The 21,047-nt window shown below is 44.2% G+C and overlaps 2 protein-coding genes across 2 annotated transcripts in view; one reads left to right on the top strand and one right to left on the bottom strand.

The window, feature by feature from the left end:
* Positions 1-439: 439 nt before the first annotated feature.
* On the top strand, positions 440-15,695 carry LOC118392102 (N-acetylaspartate synthetase-like). Its single transcript, XM_035783742.2, has 3 exons — positions 440-868; positions 2,578-2,742; positions 10,620-15,695. Exons 1-3 carry the CDS (start codon positions 553-555, stop codon positions 10,985-10,987), a joined length of 849 nt encoding a protein of 282 aa, XP_035639635.1. The 5' UTR covers positions 440-552; the 3' UTR covers positions 10,988-15,695.
* Positions 15,696-20,220: 4,525 nt separating this feature from the next.
* The window catches only part of poln (polymerase (DNA directed) nu), an 83,561-nt gene continuing 82,734 nt past the window's right edge, over positions 20,221-21,047 (bottom strand). Inside the window, exon 27 of the mRNA XM_035783741.2 lies at positions 20,221-20,922. Within this exon, the coding sequence (XP_035639634.2) occupies positions 20,830-20,922 (93 nt within the window). The 3' untranslated portion in view covers positions 20,221-20,829. The remainder of the gene's footprint in view (positions 20,923-21,047) is intronic.

The following is a 21,047-nucleotide window of genomic DNA, read 5'->3' as shown; positions in this document are numbered from 1 at the left end:
ACGCATCAAAGCTCATGTGTCCTCATATGAACGTGTCTTATCCGTTCTGTAAAGACGTGTCATTTCAGTCATCCAAGAAGAGGGTCTGGCGCAGCTCCCGCTGCAGGTGCACTGGTGCAGGCCGGGTTGTTTGGGGTGATCTTCAAAGGGCTCCCTTAGCCTACCGGTTCAGAAATACCCTTACGCAAGCCCACCCTCCCCGTCCCACTCAAACACACGTGTAGAATTTCGCCGGAACAATGAGAGGAATGTTGAGGTTTTTAAAAAGAATTTGACCGTGTGCCTCTCTTGTCTCTATCCGCCTATCACAATCGAATGGCGTAGCGCCTCAGCCAATGTGAACGCTATGTGGACCACCCCGGCCCCTGAATCTGAATGCATCCACTACGGCCCATTATAAATAGGCTAAATGTTTTCCTGCAACCCTTGGTCATGCAGAAACGCTCAGGGTTGCAGCAGAAACACTCCCCGTCTTTTTTCTTTCCATATTTATAAACGCATCATATCCCATTTATATTATTTCTGAGGTTACAGTTCTTTGAGGCCAGTTGCATGCATTGTTCGTCTCCAAAAATGGTTTGCGAGACTAAAATAGTTGCGGATGAACACGATGCCATACAAGGGACCAAAAAAGATTCTATTATCGTTTCCTCCTCGCAAATGTGGACTTCTTCCACACCGGCACCGAATCCGATCGAGGAAAATGATGTGAGGAAAGATACGGTTTTTATCCGTGAGTTTGAGCGCACGGACCATGTGGAAGTGCGTCGCATCTTTTACGAGGGGATCATGGAGAGAATCCCCAACACCGCATTCAGAGGCATATTACAGCAAAGTCAAACCCAATTCTTATATGTTCTTCTGACACGTAAGTGACACGATTTCCCGTATACTTAACGATTTACTGGCCTGAAATTCGTTAAAAGTTGCCATTACCCATGTAAAACTATTTTCATTTTACCCATGTATTTACAAATTATTCTTGTCAAAGACATTATGAATAACCCATCCATACTAACACATGAAAACCAATTATTGTAAAAAAAAATATATATATATATATTTAAAAAAAGTTAGAAGTGAGTTGAAATGAAGTTGAAGGAAAGCCATAATCTGTTGGAGCATCGACATGTCAATTGATAATTCGTTGACCTCTTTTCTTTCTTTATAAAGTGCTTTATTCATTTAATGGCAGAAATACATGCTATGTGAAACTTTCATCAAGAGGAAAAGGATTTCATATTATACAAATTCAATAACAACAAATACATTGAATAATTGACGATTTCTTCTCGAGTTCGTGTGTGGATGGATGTGTGTTGGATCTTCGATACCGGCATGTAGCGTAGCTCATGTGCAGCACCGCATCAAACCGCTACACAAAGGCATGGTTAAAACGCATGGTGCACGTAGCGGGTGGGCCTGTTTGGTGTGCATGTAAGGGGGCAATGATGTCAGTTGCCGGTTAGGTTGGATGCATTAATTAATTAATAGAATGTGAGGATTGGCCCACAGTGTGCGCTAGCGTGCACCAATTGCACCCTATCACCAGTTTCCATCATCATAGGCTACACACATGTGTTATACTGTGCCTGCAGGCAGTGCGTTAATGCACCACCACCACTAGCCATGTGTGCATGTTGGCATTGTTTATAATTAATTAGTGGAGATGTTAATTACGTAAATTTCCTTATGTATGATATGCATGAAGGTTCTTATGGCACACTTGATCCATATGGTCAGACGCATTACACATCGCTTAGTCTATGATGTGAATGAATGGCATTTACGCACCAAATTTCGAAGAACAATTCACCACAACATGTGTTACGCTATATATATTCCATAATCATTATTGTCATTTAAATGTACACCATCTAAAACAATACTTTTTTTTTTACACCTCATGCCTTTGTCTGTGCCGTGGTAAGTGACCACAATGACCAACAAAACATCTCACATAAGCCTATTTCACTGTTGACATTTAGTCTGGAAATGTGTGTATAATTGTTTTATTTATGTAACCTTTATGTAAAGTACTTTATTATGAATATGACGCTATAATTTAGGACCACGTCGCTACCATGTAGCCTAATGTCTATGTTGACAGTAAACACGCCATGTCGTGGTGCAATGGAGTAAAAGATGTTTGCATGGCAGACCAGACGACAACATAATGCTGCTGCACAGCCTGTCTGTGTGGCGGGTTCCACTCTGGCGCTTCCGTGCGGCCAAACCAGAGAAATAGGCTACTTTCAAAAATCACTGACTGTAAATGGACCAGAGATGATATTGATAGGCTGTGTAGAATATCTGTTTGCATCGAGTCAAATAAATACATAGACTCAACATAGGATGTCATGTGATGTTTGCTCGTCGGTTGTCAATCGCTTTCTCTACAGTAAACAAAATGTGTGATATTAGGGACTGATCTTCGTTATTTTTAAAGCAACTTATTTTTTGGAATGTCACTGTTTGGTTATATAATATATATTATGTGTGTGACTTCCGCCAAAATCCAACATTTGATTCTCTTTTCTGACAGGTATCGTTTATTTTTCTTCCTTATCTCCATAGTAATGTGCTTTGTTGTGAGCAAATCCCTCACGCTGACCAGCTGTGCGCCGTTCGTTCTCATGGCCGCGCGCTACTTCTACAGCAGCAAAGTTATCCACAACTATCTGGCCTGCGCGCTCCGAACTGACATGGCGGACATCGAGGAGTATTACATGAAACCCACAGGTAAGAGGGCTAGTGGGAGATTGGACACAAAACAGAAACTATATATAATCTGTGGAAATGTATGATCTGTTGTCTTTGTCAGCATATAAAGTTCATCCACAGACATTAAGTTTTTAGTGAATTATGGGATTTTTAAAAAAATGATGGGATACAAAACATAGCCCTATGCAAATATGGAATCACAGACCCTTTGAAAGTTTCCAAATGACCCCCCACACACACACATATGCACACAAACACACAAAGTATAGTCTCTCTCAGTGTCATAGGCTCTCCCTGCCTGTATTAAGCACAGCAGGAGTTGGATAGTGACAGCATGTTTGCATTCCAAATGGCACTCTATGCCCGACACAGCACACTAACTGATCAAAACTAGTGCACTATGTAGGGAATAGGGTGCCATTTGGGATGTAACCTGTGTGTTCAGAAACAGAGGCAGTCTGCCTGCCTATTAAGTATGCGGGGCGACTCGCTCCGCTCTACTTAGTTACAGAGGGAGCCAGGGCACACCATGCTACTGGGCCTATTGATTCTGAGATGGAAACTGCTGATACACTTTCTGCAGCAGTCTGTCCACTCTGTGTCGGCCAAGCCTCATTGGAGTCATTTCCTTAACTATATTCCCTAACTAGGAAAATCAATCACTCTCTTATGATCCTCTTATCCATTCTGATAAGAGGAATTGAGCTGTGACCACACTTCCTCCGGGTTCCGTTCCAAAACGCTGGGCTATAATCAAATCAAACCTTTTTCTCTCTCTAAAACACACACACACACACACACACACACACACACACACACACACACACACACACACACACACACACACACACACACACACACACACACACACACACACTTCCATCCACCCAACATTTTGGGGTCAGTCGGACCCTATTTGCGAAGCTACTTAAGGGCAGGTGTTCGTTAAGCCCATCATTGATTCTTGTCTTTGTCTCTCACTTTGTGTCCGGCAGCTACAGTTATCCACTGTGTGTGTGTGTGTGTGGGTGTGTGTGTGTAGGAGTCACACAGGATATTAATGGGATTAACCGCTGCAGGTCTTTGTTTGTGTGAGCGTGTGGGTCTGTCAGAGAGAGACTGTGTGTGTGTGTGTGTGTGTGTGTGAGAGAGCGAGAGAGAAAGAGAGAGGGAAAGAGCAGGCGTCATATGATAGTAAGAGTGCGATGATTTACAGTGGCCTCCACCCTTTCACGTTCCTGCCATGGGCAGTGTGTGTGTATGTGTCAGTAGTCAGTGAGTCATACAGTGCAGGGTGAGAGGGCCAGTCACTGACACGATGAGCAGCAACACGGTTATGTCTACCGGCCTCAACTAGCCAGGAAAAAGATGCATACGGTTATCTCTTCTTCAGTGTGTGTGTGTGTGTGCGTTTATTCATCCCACTGTCACTAAAGGCCAGCTGTTACTTCAGTCCTCTGCTCAGCTCATAGGTGTGTGTGTGTAAATAGGAAATACCAGGAACAATAGGGGCATTTGGGGGGGGTTGACTAGGGATTCTTAACAACAAAAGAACCAGGACATTCATTCTACCAGCATGAGTTCTCCCTGAAATCCCTTTGGAACTATCAACCAATCAATACATTCTGTTTCATTAACCAACCAATCAATCCACTTTACTGAATCATCTGGCCTGTACATATACACCACTGTGCTGTTGTCTATACCAAGCATACACAATTAACAGTAACAAGGCCTTATAGGATGTTATACAAGACATATCGATCGGTGTGAATCAAGGGGCCAGGGTTCCGGTCTGGAAGCATGGTTTCTACCTCTGCGCGTGTGAAGTTGGGCCGTGTAAACAGGCTGCAACCCGGATATAGACGGTCCATGAATCGGCATTATGTTGAAAATAGCGGTCGGACATCTTGGATGCGGTCTCCAGTTCTTTTATACCTCAATGGCGTGAATAGGCACAAGGCAAAACCAAGCTCATTGACCTACTGCACAACAGGACAGTATAAAGCTTGGGTCCAATCCCAAATGTTACCCTATTGCCGTTGGGCTTTGGTCAAAAGTAGTGCACTATGTAGGGAATAGGGAGCCATTTGGGATGCAACCGAAGGGATAAGTAGGTGGGCCAATGTGTCTCCACACTACACCTGGTTCACCTGGTTCCATCCTGAGCCCCAGAGCAGTGATGACACTGGCCAGATGGGTTGTTATCAGCATATCTGAGTCTGGCCACGGAGTGTGGGCACGTGTGTGTGGTGATAGGGGTTGCCGGGTAGAGTACAGACAAAGGTGAGGTAGTTACACACAGTAGATACATGTTGCACCTATCTTTCCACTCCCTTTCTTCCTCCTGTGCCTGTTGAGAGAGAGAGAGAATTCTTTATTCTCCATCCACTGAATTTATGTTCTATAAATGTCATAGCAAATTTCAGTAAGCGTCTTATTCATTCATAATACAATGACGCAACCAAACACACGTCAATAGCACAGAACCGCTCCTCAAAAAACATGTTTTTTGTTGTAGCTCTGTTTGCTACAGTCTGAGACTGCTATCGTTGAAGTCGTTTGTGGTGACGAGGGGCGTTGTACAAAACAAAGTCATCAGCGATTGGATCGTCTCTAACCAATCAGAGTATCAAAGCCAATGACACATTTTCAAACTACAGTGTGTTCTGACTCTGGCCCAACCCATCAGTTTGTGGACCAATCAGACGGCCCCGAATGTGTTCGCATTCAGTGAATGGTCAGAGAGGTTCTCAGATCCAGACTCATCGTGGAGAAGAAACTAACGTCCACGGGCGTGGCGTGTACGCGGGGTGGCGTAGCATTTGGCCGGAGCAAGGAGTCTGTAGCTAGGCAACAATGGACCCACACCAGAAGCAAAATAAGATGTTAACAACATTATCGTTTCTGAACACTATAGTTAGTCACTCCCAGGTGACCAATACAATCTTTAATGGATGTCCAATAATGTGGTCCGATCTTTAATGGATGACCAATAATGTGGTCCGATCTTTATGAATATGCGGGTGAGACTCGCAGACAATAGCACTTCTTCCTCTGCCTTATGCCACATTATCTTCGAGGTTCATAAAAAATGGTTTGGGGTAGAGCTTTAAAGGAAGAGGAGGGGGAAGGGGCTTTTTATGATCCCTCCTAGCCTCTGACCCTAGGATTGAGAGGACCTAAATTGGACAAGTGTACACACACACACACACACACACACACACAGATTAGCCCGGGCAGGGTAGTTAAATTAATGGGAAAAGGCCAGTGCTGCAGCCCCTTTAAGTGATTAATGCTCCTACACGGCTCCTCTCAGAGCTAATGGAGCTGTAACGGAGAACGAGTGCAGGCTGGGTGTGTGTGTAGTTGGTTGTAACGTACAAGGGGCAGGAAGTATTATGTATGACTGGACACAGGTAGATATGGTGGAGCTTGTTGGTCTTGAGATCTGTGTGTTTGGGCATGTGCTGTGTGTGCCCGTACACCTTCATGTGTGTAAACATGTGTGTGTGAATGTGTGTATGTAAGCATGTGTATGCCCCTGGTCTCCTTGTCCGAGTCTCATCTGTCAGGGTGTGGTATAGATGTCAGGCAGATCCATACTCCCAACATGCACTCTGTTCCCAAGGGAGGGAGCATTCCAAGTGGGGGGAGGGGTCTGTGACTTGGGGAGTGAGGAGGCCACGCACTGCAGATATCACACCTCACACTGCTCTCCCACACACACACACACACACACACACACACACACACACACACACACACACACACACACACACACACACACACACACACACACACACACACACACACAGAGGCACAGGCACGCTTAGGGATGATCTGTAACGAGAATGAACGCACACACACTTTCAGAGGACACAAGCTGTTAATGAGCCTTTGTTTCATCTTAGACACACGCACAGTCAGGGTGTGCGCCGTCTAGACTCAACGCTTATCAACTGAATTACCCTCATATGTTTCAACGGAAAGGATAGACACTAATCTTGTTAAGCACAATAAAAAGGGAGGGGGTTCATAGTCATGTCATAACGCCATATTTAACGGTCTCCAACCCAATGCACATGCATGGCAGGTAGCATGTTCTTGTCCTTTAGCAGTTAAAAGAGAAAAGGCCGTCAAAATAAATCCTGAGTAACAAAAATGTACGTTTAGAGCGCGTTAGCTCTCTCTCCTTCCTTACCGCCATGAGATTTTATCTGCATCTTTCAAGTCGACCCATCCCTCCCCCTTTTGGTCGGTGGTAGAGTCCTCTTAGCCTGGTTAAATCCAAGAACCCCCCCGCGCTCATCTTGGTCTGGCCCGGGTCTATGATAGATCAGCTCCCTTGTCTAACCCCCAACCCCTCCCTGTTGCCCCCTCCCCATCTACCAGTACAGGAGGACTGAAGACAAATGAATGTCCTACATGCTCTATGATCCTGCTCTCTAGTCTAGCTATCTCCTCTCATTCTCGTTCTACATATCTGACTCTTAACCAGCAGATCCCTTCGTCTCATAGCCCCTGCTTCCCAAAGGAGGGGGAGAGGGAGAAGAAGGAAGAGAAGGCTCGCTTTGGAGATTCTCCGACGACCTTTCTCTCGTTACGGCGTCAGACACAGGACATGAGTGTATGTCACTGTCTCAGGCCCCTCCACACACACACACACACACACACACACACACACACACACACACACACACACACACACACACACACACACACACACACACACACACACACACACACACACACACACACACACACACACACACAGAGCTACGGCTGGCGTGCCTGGTTGTCCCGTCCCGTGCTGACACAGGCCCTGCTCAGACAGATGGTGACGGCTTCAGTTTCAGAGGCGTGGCCGTCCCTTCACCCCCCTACCTTCCCCCTTCCTCTTTGTAGCCCCCTAGAGACAAGGCCTCTGGGTAACTAACTGCACGCCTCACATCATGCTCTCTTCTGAGATAAAGCACTGGAAACTAAAGTCTGATTTTGAATTAGCTATCACATCGTGAGTATAAGGTCAAATACCACCACACTGTTAGATTTCTGGGAAAAAAATACGTGCAACCTTCCCTTTAACAAAAATGAAAGACGCTGACACGGTACACCGTACCTTGAGTGAATCTGCCCCTTCCAAAGTGTAACTATTCCAAAAGACGCCTCATACATTCTCCTGCGTTGGGACAACAGACAAGGAAGAGTCAACACAAGAAGTCATTGTCTGACCCACTCTGAACCCTGCACACACAATATGACCAAGGTCAAATGGGGAAAATGTCCCGGCCCACCATTCACTCTGCTTGCAGATCTAGCTGCCTGCTACTGCCTCCCCAGCTGTGATGCCCACATGTCATGGAGTGTGTCTGGATCAGCAGGCTTGTTACCGCGGCGACCCTGCCGCAGGACATCTGACAGTTGTTTTATTCAATCAAACACTAATCCAATGAATCCCACAGGGCCCTTTAAATCCCTCATAACGTTGGCTTCCAGCACATTTGCATCGTTTCACCACTCGCCCCATGACGCGATGTGTTGGAGAGAGTGTGCTTGTGTGTCTGGTATGTGCGTGTGTGCAAGTATCAGATTGTGTGTGTCGGTGACCCTTTGGAAGATGGACACACAGGTTTTACATTCACCAGTCAGTCAGTCAGTCCCAGAAAAGGCAGAATATTCTCTGTGCTGTACTTGACTACAAGGACATGTCACCAATACCGCTGACGTTGAAAAAATGCTATTTTCAGCAACAGTTTACTGTTGCATCCGTGCAACACATTTTGCCTGCTGAAGGAAAGAGAAAAGGTCGTCTGTTTTCACCTTGTAGTTCTTGGAGGGGTTTGCAAATCCAACATCAAGTTTGGGAGACGGTTTATCAGAATGAGGATATAGTAAGCCGGTCTTCTTTACAACGACTTGTCCAGCGTCCTCCCAACACGGTACTGTACCGACCCCTTTACACTGTAGATACTCTAGCGACGACACACGGATGACAGCGCTGTACTCTCACATTTACAACAGAGGCTGACAGGGAATCTTTGTACTCTCGTCGACGGAACTACTATCTGGCATGCTGACACAGGTAAAAACACGGCAGGCACGGACTTAAGAATACGTTACGAAGTTGAGCAGAAAACATGACTGAGACCAGGAGTTTTTTTTCTTTCTCCCCCTGGTCAGGTTACATTGTGGACGAACATTTCACTGTTGACGTGTGTGTTTGTGTCCTTCCTTCTCTGTCCTGTGTGCCTGTATTTGTCTGTCTCTCTGTCTCTCCCTGAGGGTCTAATTGCCCTAACGTTGAGGGAGAGCTCGGGCCTACGACTGTACTTTTCATTATGAGCATCTCTCAGAGCAAATGATGCTATTAAGCAGTTAGCGCCAGCCTCTTGTCTGCTTTTAATTTCACTCTGCCTTACCTCCCTCATTCTCCAGTTGATTCTCTCTCTCATGCTCTCCATCTCTCTGATACACTTCACTCCAGTCGCCAATGGAAACACCAGCCGCCGATATGTGACCGGAGTGTTTCGTGTGTAGAATCCCTCCTTCCTTACTTCCTTTTAGTAGATCCATCCAGTTAGTGGGTTTGACAAGGCCATAACTGGCATATCTTACCAACAGGACAGACTCTCTCATACAGCTCTATAATGTGTGTGCCGGGGCCATGCGATATTCCACCTCACTTTCTTGCACCCACATTAGTACTTGCTTTTTTTCCCTTCCCTTGCCCTGATTCTGCTGACAGGGGCTATTTTGAGGAAAAAGGTCTACCTGCAATATATGTCTGTTTTTTTCCCCCTCCTAACCTTAGTCTGTAAGTAGCTCTGCGTAGGAGCTATGCTGAATGACTCAAATGTAAATGATACAGTGCTGTGTTGTTGTCAAAGCAGCTAGCCTGTCCTTACCACAGGCTTTACGCCGGTCTTACCAACACTCTTAGACAAAAAAAAAAAAAAGGCCATCTAGAACCTAAAAGGGTTCTTTGGTTGTCGTCATAGGAGAAGTCTTTTGGGTTCCCGTGTGGAACCCTTTCCACAGAGGGTTCTACACGGAACCTCAAAAGGGTTCTACAAAAGGTTCTCCTACGGGGACAGCCAAGAGTGAACCATCCTCATGTTTGCCATCTTAACTGCATCACATGGTCGTGTTACTTGACAGAAGCCATTGTAAAGCAACCTCTAATTGCTCTGAAATCTGAACTCATTAACACCAGTCCGTAATTGTTGAGATATCCCGATACACATGAGCAGTGTTGCCGGGTTAAAGCCACAATCTGCCGTTTCACAAGCCCAGGTTGCCACCTTGTAGGCATATTTCATTCAAATGGCTTTTGAATCGCAGGAAATATTGCAGATTGTGGCTTTAATGATTGTTGTACTGGCCATAGTTAGGGGATGGGAGTCCACTCTATATTTGATCCACCCAGCCAGAGGCTCTGAGGTCTGTGATGTGTGATGAATGACATGTTAATGTTAGCTGGCCTGCAATGAGGTCCCAGGGTTATGGCAAATAGTGTAAGGGGCTAATGGGGCAGCTCTGCTCACTTCTTATTGCGTCAGTCCTTCACTGAGTCAACCAGTAGTCCAATAAGGATAGCCGTGGTCCGTGGGCAGTCATAGGTCCGGCTGCCACTCCCTTATTGCTTCAGCCCCTTCACATCAGGTCGTTTGGGGTTTAAATGTAAGGTATATATTCTGTCAGATTTGTGTTGGTGCTGTTGGCAGTGGTATGTGATATGTGTTGTGTTGGTGCTGTTGGCAGTGGTATGTGATATGTGTTGGTGCTGTTGGCCGTGGTATGTGATATGTGTTGTGTTGGTGCTGTTGGCAGTGGTATGTGATATGTGTTGTGTTGGTATAGTGTGTGTCTAACTGGGCTCTCTGGTCCTCCAGGCTCGTGTTTCTGGGTGGCAGTGCTGGAGGGTCAGGTGGTCGGCATCGTGGCGGCGCAGGGCCGGGAGGACGATAACACGGTGGAGCTGCGCCGCATGTCGGTGGACTCGCGCTTCCGCGGCAAGGGCATCGCCAAGGTGCTGGGGCGCCGCGTGCTGGAGTTCGCCGTGCACAACAACTACGCCGCCGTTGTCCTGGGAACCACCGCCGTCAAAATGGCGGCCCACAAGCTGTACGAGTCACTGGGCTTCCGGCGGACGGGCGGGAGCGAGGACTACATGCTGCCTGGCATGAGCGGCTCGCAGCTAGAGAGGCTCTTCTTTCAGATCCGTTACCAGCGTTACCGCCTGCAGCTCCGCGAGGAGTGAGGGGTGAGAAAGGGAGAGAGGGATGGAAAGAGAGAGCAACGACACCTCCTCCTCGAAGCAGAGCCCCTCGCCCGACGAGTCTCGACCAATTCCCCGATCAATCTTATAGTCCTCTGACAACTTTATTTTGTATCAGTTACTTCTTCTTACTACTTACCACTACTATGTCTATTCCTTATTTCTCAGTCATTAACTTATGGGTTTTTGTTTTACATTTTAGATTTAGTGTTTTACCCCCCCCCCGCCTTAAACAAATTATTTTGTTTTGCCTATTTTCCCGTCCTTTCCTGTTGTAAGAAAAAATAATCCCTAACATATATCACCGTCCCATGCCTATTCAAATGACATCATCAATTGAGTGTTCCCGTTGCTTTTGATAGAAATTTGATTGCAATCAGTTTTTCGATCACCATGACAAAATCCCCCCCCTTCCTTCCACCCTTCCTTTACTTAAATCCCCTCCCACCCCCTTCAGAACACCAATCAGAGGCTTAATCAGGAGGGTGGCGTGTTCCGTAACATTCAGATAGAAATATATCACGTACAACAGACATTGTCCTTTGCCATGGAAAACAGGCATTCGTGTCCGCCCTATACATGGCATTTCTATCTGAATAGTTTCTATCTCAAACGCACCCTGTCTCTCGTTAGCCCGCCTAAGCCCTCTCCATTGTCACAACAACGTTTGTGCCCAAAAAGACCTGGACAAAAAGACAAAGTATGTTGGCATTTCTCCAGCTCAGCCCATATTGAAGCACAGCAAGGGTCATCAAGTGTACTGTACCAGCCCTGTGGAGAGACAGGAGGTTACAGGCAGGACGTGTACTGTGGACACACGCTGTGGATCCTGCATAGGCAGGAAAACAAACACAAACAGGCCTGCGTCCCAAATGGCACCCTATTCCCTATATATTGCACTACTTTTAACAAAGGCTCATAGGGCTCTAGTCAAAAGTAGTACACGGTGTAAGAAAAAGGGTGTAATTTTAGATGCAGACACAGTGCATTTTCTGTTTCCTAAACCCTCCTGCTTTCTGCTTTCACTATTTCCTCCATATTTGGTCACGTTCTCTTCCCCTCATTCAACACAGTGTCAGAATCTAATTCTATGATTCCATTCCACCTGCATGGGAACTATGAAGAGGGTCTCTCTGATTGGTTGGGAAGACGAGAGGGTAGTTCAGGCCAGGGGTACGTACCCATGCAGGGTGAATACTGTGCCAATGTTAATCATATTACTAATTTAATCATGGGTTTTTCTAATGAGTAAATGATCTAATGTAATGAAACATTGAGTGTTACTGAGTTTTATGTGTAATTATCAATGGTTTACTAATTGAATCAAGATAAATTTGAACATTTTGAATATGTTTGGTATTTGATTGAGAAATTAGAGATGTTATTATTATTCACAACATTTGATGGAAGCATTGCTACTTTGTAGTATGCACATTTTATGGATACTCCTACATGTACATAGTAACCGCAATCTAGTATATATTTAAACCAGGTAACTGGGGGAAACTACTTGGGTAGACCTAATACATTATTCAAAATATTTGCGGACTTACAGTACATAGCTGGCTTAACAAAATGTATCTAAGCACAAATGTTTCAGTTTGAATTTAGACACAATACTATATCCAATTTACAGGTATATTTATATCCTTCTGTGTATGTATTAATGTGTATACAGTTGGAATACTCTGTACAGTATGTAGCTGACAAACCCAAAAGACGTCCCTCTCCCTCCCCTTCATAAAGATAACCACTCTCTCCATTTCCATCCTCCTATCAGAGACAGAACCAGCAGAGGGAGAGATACAACTTCTATGAGCCCAAGAGTTTGTCATACTTGTACAAAAATCAAGAAATTAAATGTAAAAAAAAAATATCATAAAAAAACACAGATTAAAAAAAAAAAAGTTGACAAAAAGATGTCATGAATTGTGCTGATCCTCCTTGCCTTGACTTCTACTCCCCCTTCTGACCCCCCATTCATAAATCTGACTGCAACCCTGGGCTAGACCCCCCCCACCCCTCCCCTCTCTTCTACCCACTCCCCACCCCATCTCTGCATGCGCCACAGTCTTGCTGCGCTGCTTTTATTCCATTTGAGCTTGTAACCCCCCCCAAAAAAACCTGCCCCTATTGTGATGTCATCAAAGCAGTCTGGCCCCTCCCTGCAACGATGGTGGAGGATGCATAGGTGTGTGTGTTAAGTTTGTGTGTGTTGAGTGTCTGGTTGAGTGTTTGTGTGTTGAGCGTGTATGTGTGTGTTGAGTGAGTATCTGTGTGTGTGGTTGTGTGTGGAGGTAGGGTAGATGAAGAGGTGCATTAAACCCACTCACCGCAGCGCAGCACTGCCTTGATGACATCAAGCCTGCCAATTGTAAAATGCAAAAGCAATGCAAGTGTGGCATGCCTCTGTTCCTGGTGTGTGCGTATATACGTACGGTGCCTGCCCTGGAAAAATAATCGGAAAACGACATAAAAAAAAGAAAGATATTTTTTAGCTGAACATATAAACAAAAATGTGTGTTTCTTTGTCAGAGAAAAAAAACATTTTTTTTTTTGCATGAGATGTCTTTGAATGAAAATGTCTTAGAGGATACATTGTACCACATGGCAAGCAGTGGAGATAAAACGTTTCATTTTTGCATTAAGTTGATATTATCAATGGAGTCTTTTTATCAAGGGAGGGGTGATATCATGCACAGTGAGAAGAATCCTATGGAGATGTGACAAGGTCATAGTTTGTCCTTGGGTCGTTTTGACAAACGTCAAATAAAGCAGTGAGATCATGTTGATGTATCAGATGTTGGGTCATTCGACTAAATGTCTGCTGTATTATCAGAGGACTTCTCACTGTTCTGACACCCCCCTCTTCCTCATTCAACCATGTGAATTGAGATGTGGAGGGCACAAAAAATGAATCAGTTAGCCCAGATTTTTTCTCCTTCTCCAATTTGACCTGGTCAAAATAGGGAATAGGGTGCCATTCGGAATAGTGTCAAATTTGGGACGTACTAAATTATCTAAATTATGATCAATCCCCCCATCTGAAAAATTCAGAACAGACCTGGGTATAGTATTTTGGCATGGATCCACCAGAATGTAGGAGGCAGAGGTTAAATGGTGAGGCTATAAGAGTGTACTTACTAAGAAGGTATGCCAGAGGAGGCTGGTGGGAGGAGCTGTAGGAGGACATGCTCATTGTAATGGCTGGAATGGAATAGATGAAACGGAGTCAAACGTGTGGTTCCCATATGTTTGATACCGTTCCAATATTTCCATTCCAGACATTACAATGAGCCCTTCCTCCTTAGCTCCTCCCACCAGCCTCCTCTGGTGTTCACTACAAGTGTACACTACATAGTAATGTAGTAAGTGGACTCATGTCTGCTAAAAGATGAATGTGAAGTCTTATCAAACTGAGCCATGAATGCTGCTGTCGCCATTTCAATAATAATATACCCTCTCGTTAAGCATTGTGGGTGATCTCAGCCTAGGCTACTATTTGTGTTCTTGATAAAGGACGTAATATTATACCAAGACTCCGCAAAAGCCTTATGTACTGTAATAATTACATGCTGACATTCAAATATCCCACCAACAATCTATATGGCTTAAGGTAGCGAATTATTCATTTCCTGTTTTAAGTTGTGAGAGAGGAACAGACAAACTACACTGATATGTCACTAGCCTACAATGCATTTTACTGTATTCTGTTTCGTAAAAGGGTCAAGCCTGTGTTTATATGGGGAATGCTATGCTATGCCCTGTTCGGTCTGGTCTTGATTCTGGTAAAGCATACGCAGTATTAGAAAGTAGAATAAATACTGTATGCAACCACCACCACTAGTGTGATTATGTAACTTAATAATACTATTCCATACCATTCCACTGAACCTCTGATGATGTACAATCCAAGAGATTTTTTATTTTTTTTTCTTCTTTTCTTTTGGTTGAGAAAATAGGGAAATATTGTTAGTGTTGACTTGGGAACATAGGAGAATGTTCATGTATTGTTATCTGCAAAGGGTTTCAGACATGTGTGCTGCATCAGAACTAAACGCCTCTCTCATTGGAGCGCTCCTTTATCGAGTGCTTTCCAATCCAAAAACTATCATCCGATCACCTATATTGGCGGTGAAGAAACCATGCAGGCTCACAAAATACTCAATTCATACTTTATCGTAGTCCCTCCCACCTGGAAATACAAGTATGAGACAAAAATCCCTCAACGTCTGTCATCCAGATGTCAAGTTGAACACGCACACTATTGTAGAAGTATAGATATCAAAACCGCACAAATAGTATTCCTGTGAGTATAGGTGTTTTGTCCTGGGCGAGTGCAGATTTCAAAGGCCGTGGAGTTAGTTAATAGCAGACATGAATGTATATGGGTGCCGTTACTAAGGGTCTATGTTGCGAGAAATTGTTAAAACATGTTCTTTCTTTTAAGAGAGAAAGGATTAAGACAAAAATGACAAAAAGCAGCTAATGGTTCTTCTATTGCTGAAAAAACCACAACATTTGATGTTTAAGAGTGACTGTGTACATAGCTATATCTATTACTGCTGTTTTGATTTACAGTTTATATATATATATATAATTTCTGTTGATTTCATCAATGCTAAAATAATGGACTTTGGAACTGTCTGTCTGAGAAGATGGCTGTCTTTGGAATGTTCCACCAAACGTGGGGGGGGGACATGCCACTGTGGCAGTTTACCTGGGGGGGACGGGACAAAATGGACTCTCCCTCTCTCTGTACTCCTCTGGTGAACTTATCACTCTGATGTGGCTAACAGGATGACTAACTCTCCACTGTGGTCACAGGTACCAAGAACGCAGAAGCACTTGTAGCACAATTGTCTTTTTTTTTTCTCTGAGTATGGATTTTTTCTCTCCTCCTAGCCAATATCTACCCCTCTTGCTCATATACCATATGTATCATAAGCCTATATACAAGACAACGTTATATAAAGAAATGCATTACTATGACCCGTGGCTATTTGTTGAAGTTTGCCAAAGGTGAAAGTTTTGTTGCATTTTTCTCTCAAACTGCTATGTTGTGTTCAAGAAGTGTCAACAAAATCCCGTATTTATCGGTATCATTTTGGAAACCCTGCTCACGTGCCATCTAATCAAGCAATAAAAACAAACAAACAAAGAGATAACGAGATACAATCGTATAAATTATTTTATTAGTGCGAAATGCTGCATTGTTGTTATATCTCATATGCTGGTGACGGAGGGTCGGTCGCCGTGACGTTATCACTGTTGGCATGGCAACACATCACCACTGACGATATGTTGAGGCCTGAATAAGAGGTGTGATTGTATAATGATTGTTTTTTGTATTTTTTCTTTATAAGAGGTTTCAAATGTTTTTGTTTTGGTTCATTTTTTATTTTTTTTAACTTGAAGATGAATTCTACTGGTGTACCACTTGCATTGTTTGTACAGGTGTTATTGGGAGTATTGGGGGGGGGGAGAAAAGTCCCTCCCAGCAGAGGTGAAAGATGGCAGAGTTTCTGAAAGTGGTCTCTGTTATCTATCAGTCATATGAGCTTTATTTATCAGTCTAAATCTTGCTTCTGATTCTCTAGTAGTCAGGAGGAGTATCACAGTAACTCAACTACAGCCAGGGGGTTGTCACTACTACTGAGAATAAAAATCAATTAGCCCATATCAAAGTTTAAAACGCAAGCTGAAAAAACCCTCAATGAAAATCTAGTGTGATTTCCATGAAAGCGATTCAACGTTTATTTTATATATACTATCAACAATTTAATAAAGTTGTAAAGTGTATTTTACTGTAAATAGCATCCACGGGGTATTTTTTATGATCATTTTGTAACAGAAATACCTTAATATAACTTTTTTTACGAAGTTTACAAAATCACACACACTTAAAAAAATATATATCCAAACCTGAGATTCAATTGTAATGATCTTTTCAACTCTCTCACTAAACTCACCAAGCCAGAGACCGTTGGTTAATTTTCAACTTCTTTCAGAGATCACTGCCATCTTTCCCAGGATCAAGGTGCTGTGTGGTTTAACCTCAGTAGTCAGAGAGAAAAGCCTACTGTTGTCCTGTTTTGATGGAGAGGGAGTGGCCTGTTAGTGGCTGGAGAGCACCCAACACTGTAGCACAGCACATAGTGGATGTGTCCAAAATTGAACTTTATTCCCTGGCACTACTTTTGACCATGGCTCATAGGGGTACGGTCAAAAGTACTGCACTGAATAGGGTGCCATTTCAGACTCAGCCAGTGTATTAGCTAGCCCTAGGAGTGTGCAGCAGCAACATATTCTCTCCACTTTCAGATCTTGAGCTGTCATGGCTGTCTGTTGCTAGGAAACCAACCCACACAAAGCGCAGCAGGGATATGCAGCCACACTGAGGGAGTGAGGAGGCAGGCAGGTCAACCAGCCGGGCCGACCCTGAGGGAGAGGGGGAGGAGTGTGGGAGTGAGTGTGTGGCAAGGCTAAGGCTATGATTAAGAGGGGCGAGGGAACCTTGTATGAGGATGCCCTGGGTGCTTAAAGTAGGCCACTGGGGAAGAAAAATTAGGTAAACAGTGACAGGGAAAAGAGAGGGTTATTACAGAGAAGATGGATCAGGGTGCGATCGCAGACAGTTGAGGGTCTGAGACTGAAGAGAAAATGAGAAGAGGGCTAGGGGAACCTAAGGGAGACTGGTTCAATTGGCTCAAGGCCTTAGCAAGAGGTCAGCCAAGCAGAAAAGAGGTGAAAGGTGGTCACAAGGCAGAGGGATTTGATCGTGGTTAAAACGCGGTTAAGGTACGGCCGGCTCGACCAGACCGCGCCTGACCTTACCTGAATAGAGTGTAGATGCAGTGATGACCTGGTGTACCTTTCTGGGCTCGTATTTACAAAGCATCTCAGAGTAGGAATGCTGATCTAGGATCAGTTGGACCTTTTAGATCACAATGAATATGATTTTATGGACTGGGGAAACCTGATCCTAGATCAGCACTCCTACTTTGAGACGCTTTATGAATACAGACTATTCTTTATGTTCCTCCTTCTGACGTTCCTTTCTTTTGACTGCTGTATTGTAACTACTGATTAACCATTTTTTGTTTTTTTTTGCCGATCAATGGGGACACTGTAAAGCTGTAAAGATAAAGATTTCCTGCATTGTGAAAGAAAAATGGATGTACATATTGTATCAATTAAAACGACAATGCATAAAGCTTTTACATGTTCCTCCGGTCAATTGATTTGAACGTTGATTTAAATGATCATGTAATATCATATCGTTTGTCATATTAAAGAAAGTGGACACTATTAGATTCAGCTTAATCTCGGTTAACCCAGAACTAAAGTCTTGCGTAATTGGTCAGATGCTCGATTAAGTGTAAAGAGAAGAGCTAGAACGGGGATCGGAACACGAACGAAGAGCTTCCCCCTCTCTCTTTGCAAGTTGCAGGCAAGTCTATGGGCCAACTATTCCCCCCCCCCCCTTCCGAAATTCGAAAGATGCCAATGCCTACAAAATCGGGATTTGTCCAAAGCACCGGAACTAATGCTGCTTGTTATTTCACACATCCCATTGTATCATGACAAATCTACGGTACCATTTATGTTTATGTAGTCTGTCCACGAGAGATTCAACTAGAACTATAGGCAATATAGCCTGAAGTCCAGCCAGACCTGTTTTGGGCTTACTTCTGTTTGGCGTATGACATGGAGTACAAGGACAGGAATATTGGTACAACCAGACTGGTACCCAGGCTAAAGGTGTAACGGATGTGAAACGGCTAGCTTAGTTAGCGGTGTGCGCTAAATAGCGTTTCAATTGGTTACGTCACTTGCTCTGAGACCTTGAAGTAGTAATTCCCCTTGCTCTGCAAGGGCCGCGGCTCTTGTGGAGCGATGGGTAACGATGCTTCGTGGATGACTGTTGTTGATGTGTGCAGAGGGTCCCTGGTTCGCGCCCGGGTATGGGCGAGGGGACGGTTTAAAAGTCGTACTGTTACAAAGGCAATAGAGAAAACTCTATCATTTTAGATTCACCTTGGTATAGAGGCTCCAAAAAGCAAACTCTACAATATTCACCTTAATATAGAGGCTTTAAAAAATCAAACAACTATATTGTTAACCTTAAATTGCCATCAGCATGGATCCAGCCTTAGGTCTCTCTCTCACTCAACACCCATCTACCCTGTCGCCATGGGGATGCTGGTGGGCTATCTGGAGATAACTCTGTTGCCCTTGACAACTGCAGGCTTTTAAGGGACCCTTTGGCCTTGGTTTCCTGTTAACATACCATTCTGTTCTTTTAGTTATTATAATGAACACAAATAGCCGTCCATCACACATCATACTCTTTCAAGTAATAGTCATTATATAACACATACAGAACCGTCTGTTTCCATACAAACAAAGCATTGGGTTACCAAAGGTTGTAACCATCATCAACTTGTGTAGTAGTAGGCTGAGTCACTCGCACACTGAGGCCCTCCTCCACTACCCTCCATCCTCCCCCTGAAGTGAACACGCTCTCCAAAACTTGCACACATGTCACTTTCACGTCCGTCCGTCCGTCCCCCATCCCTTGAGCTGTGGCTGGGTTCCCTTGAGCTGTGGAACAATGAAAGGGAAAAGGAGGAGAGGAGGGAACTTGCCTGCTATTGTAGTGACCAGACCATTGGTCAGGGTAAAATACACTCAGTTGAAAAATCCCTGTAAGTTGACTGATACTTCGAAAGATCATCTCCATAAAGACACATAGGTGTACTCTGGAACATGAATCGTTATTCTATTTCTATGGCAACTGCACTTAAAAGGACAGACATACTGTATACTCTGAATGTCTGAAGACATGGCAGGACAATAGAGAACACGTTTGTTCTAAACAACAACTAAAAACGTCACATTAGCATCCCAGTGATATTGGGACATTTTGGTTCTAAACAGCAACTAAACGCTTCATATTACCCAGTGATGTTGTGACATTCATCAAATAGGTCGGCTACCTGCCGCCAAAGATCTCACCATCTCTGGCAGCGACCAGGAGCTGGGTCAGGCACTGTGTGTGACAGAGACAAAAGAGCGAGGCTCTCCAGTAGCCAAATAAGCTGATAAAAGACCAGTTCAGAATGAACAAGGAATGGCTGACTGCGCCCAGGGCGAGTGGAATTAGACGATCTGTTTGAAATCAGCGAATCACTCCATTGGGAGAAGAGCGAGAGGTTTAATAAAAAAATATAAGTTTATTAAAGAAATGCAAAGACTAGATCTTTTCACTTTATTGTAGAAATACATTGACGAGTCCAGCTTTACTTGACAATTAATGCAATAATAGGAAATTCAGACAGGATATCAGTTAATAAACACAATCAAACAGTATAGAACCTTAAAAAAAACCTCTGACTGTTATCTAGCTAATGAGGTATATTTACTTTAGCTGAGAAATACTTTTAAAAAGGCAACAGTGCCAAACAAATTTCTCAAAGTGTGGTTTTGCCTTGGCAACGGAAGAAAGAAACCAAAAATCTAAAGAAGAGGGGTGAGAACAGAAAAATGTGAAGAGAGGAAGACTACAATTCCACAAAATGGAGGGAGGTTGAAAAAAAAAAAACTGATGCGTTCCAGTGGGAGGCTCCTGCCGTTGCCCCTGATACGGGCAGAGAGAGAGAGAGAGAGGGGTGTGTGTGTGAGGAAGAGAATTGGATAGAGAGAGAGGGAGCGAGAAGGAGAATTGGGAGCTTGGAGGAGCTGCAGCTGCCTGGTTTCCATAGCGATGGAGATGCAGCACAATGAGGGAGAGAGATAGAGTAAGAGATGGAGAGAGGGACTCAGGAAGAGGCGGGGAGAGATGTTTGGGGGAGGTGTAGTTCGGACATGGAGCCCCAGGACTTGCCACTTGAGACCGCCACCTTCAGGGGGACCTGGGTAAAACACACCGGGTGGGGGAGGGGGACATCAAACTGAGGTGTATTTGTGTGTATGTAAGCGTGTGTAAGACATCAGCATTGGCAGAAGTGTGGAGAAGAGGTGTGTGTGTGACATCAGC

The sequence above is a fragment of the Oncorhynchus keta genome, chromosome 13 (genome assembly GCF_023373465.1).
Source record: "Oncorhynchus keta strain PuntledgeMale-10-30-2019 chromosome 13, Oket_V2, whole genome shotgun sequence".
Taxonomy (NCBI): Eukaryota; Metazoa; Chordata; class Actinopteri; order Salmoniformes; family Salmonidae; genus Oncorhynchus; species Oncorhynchus keta.
This window is presented reverse-complemented; position numbering and strand designations above follow the sequence as displayed.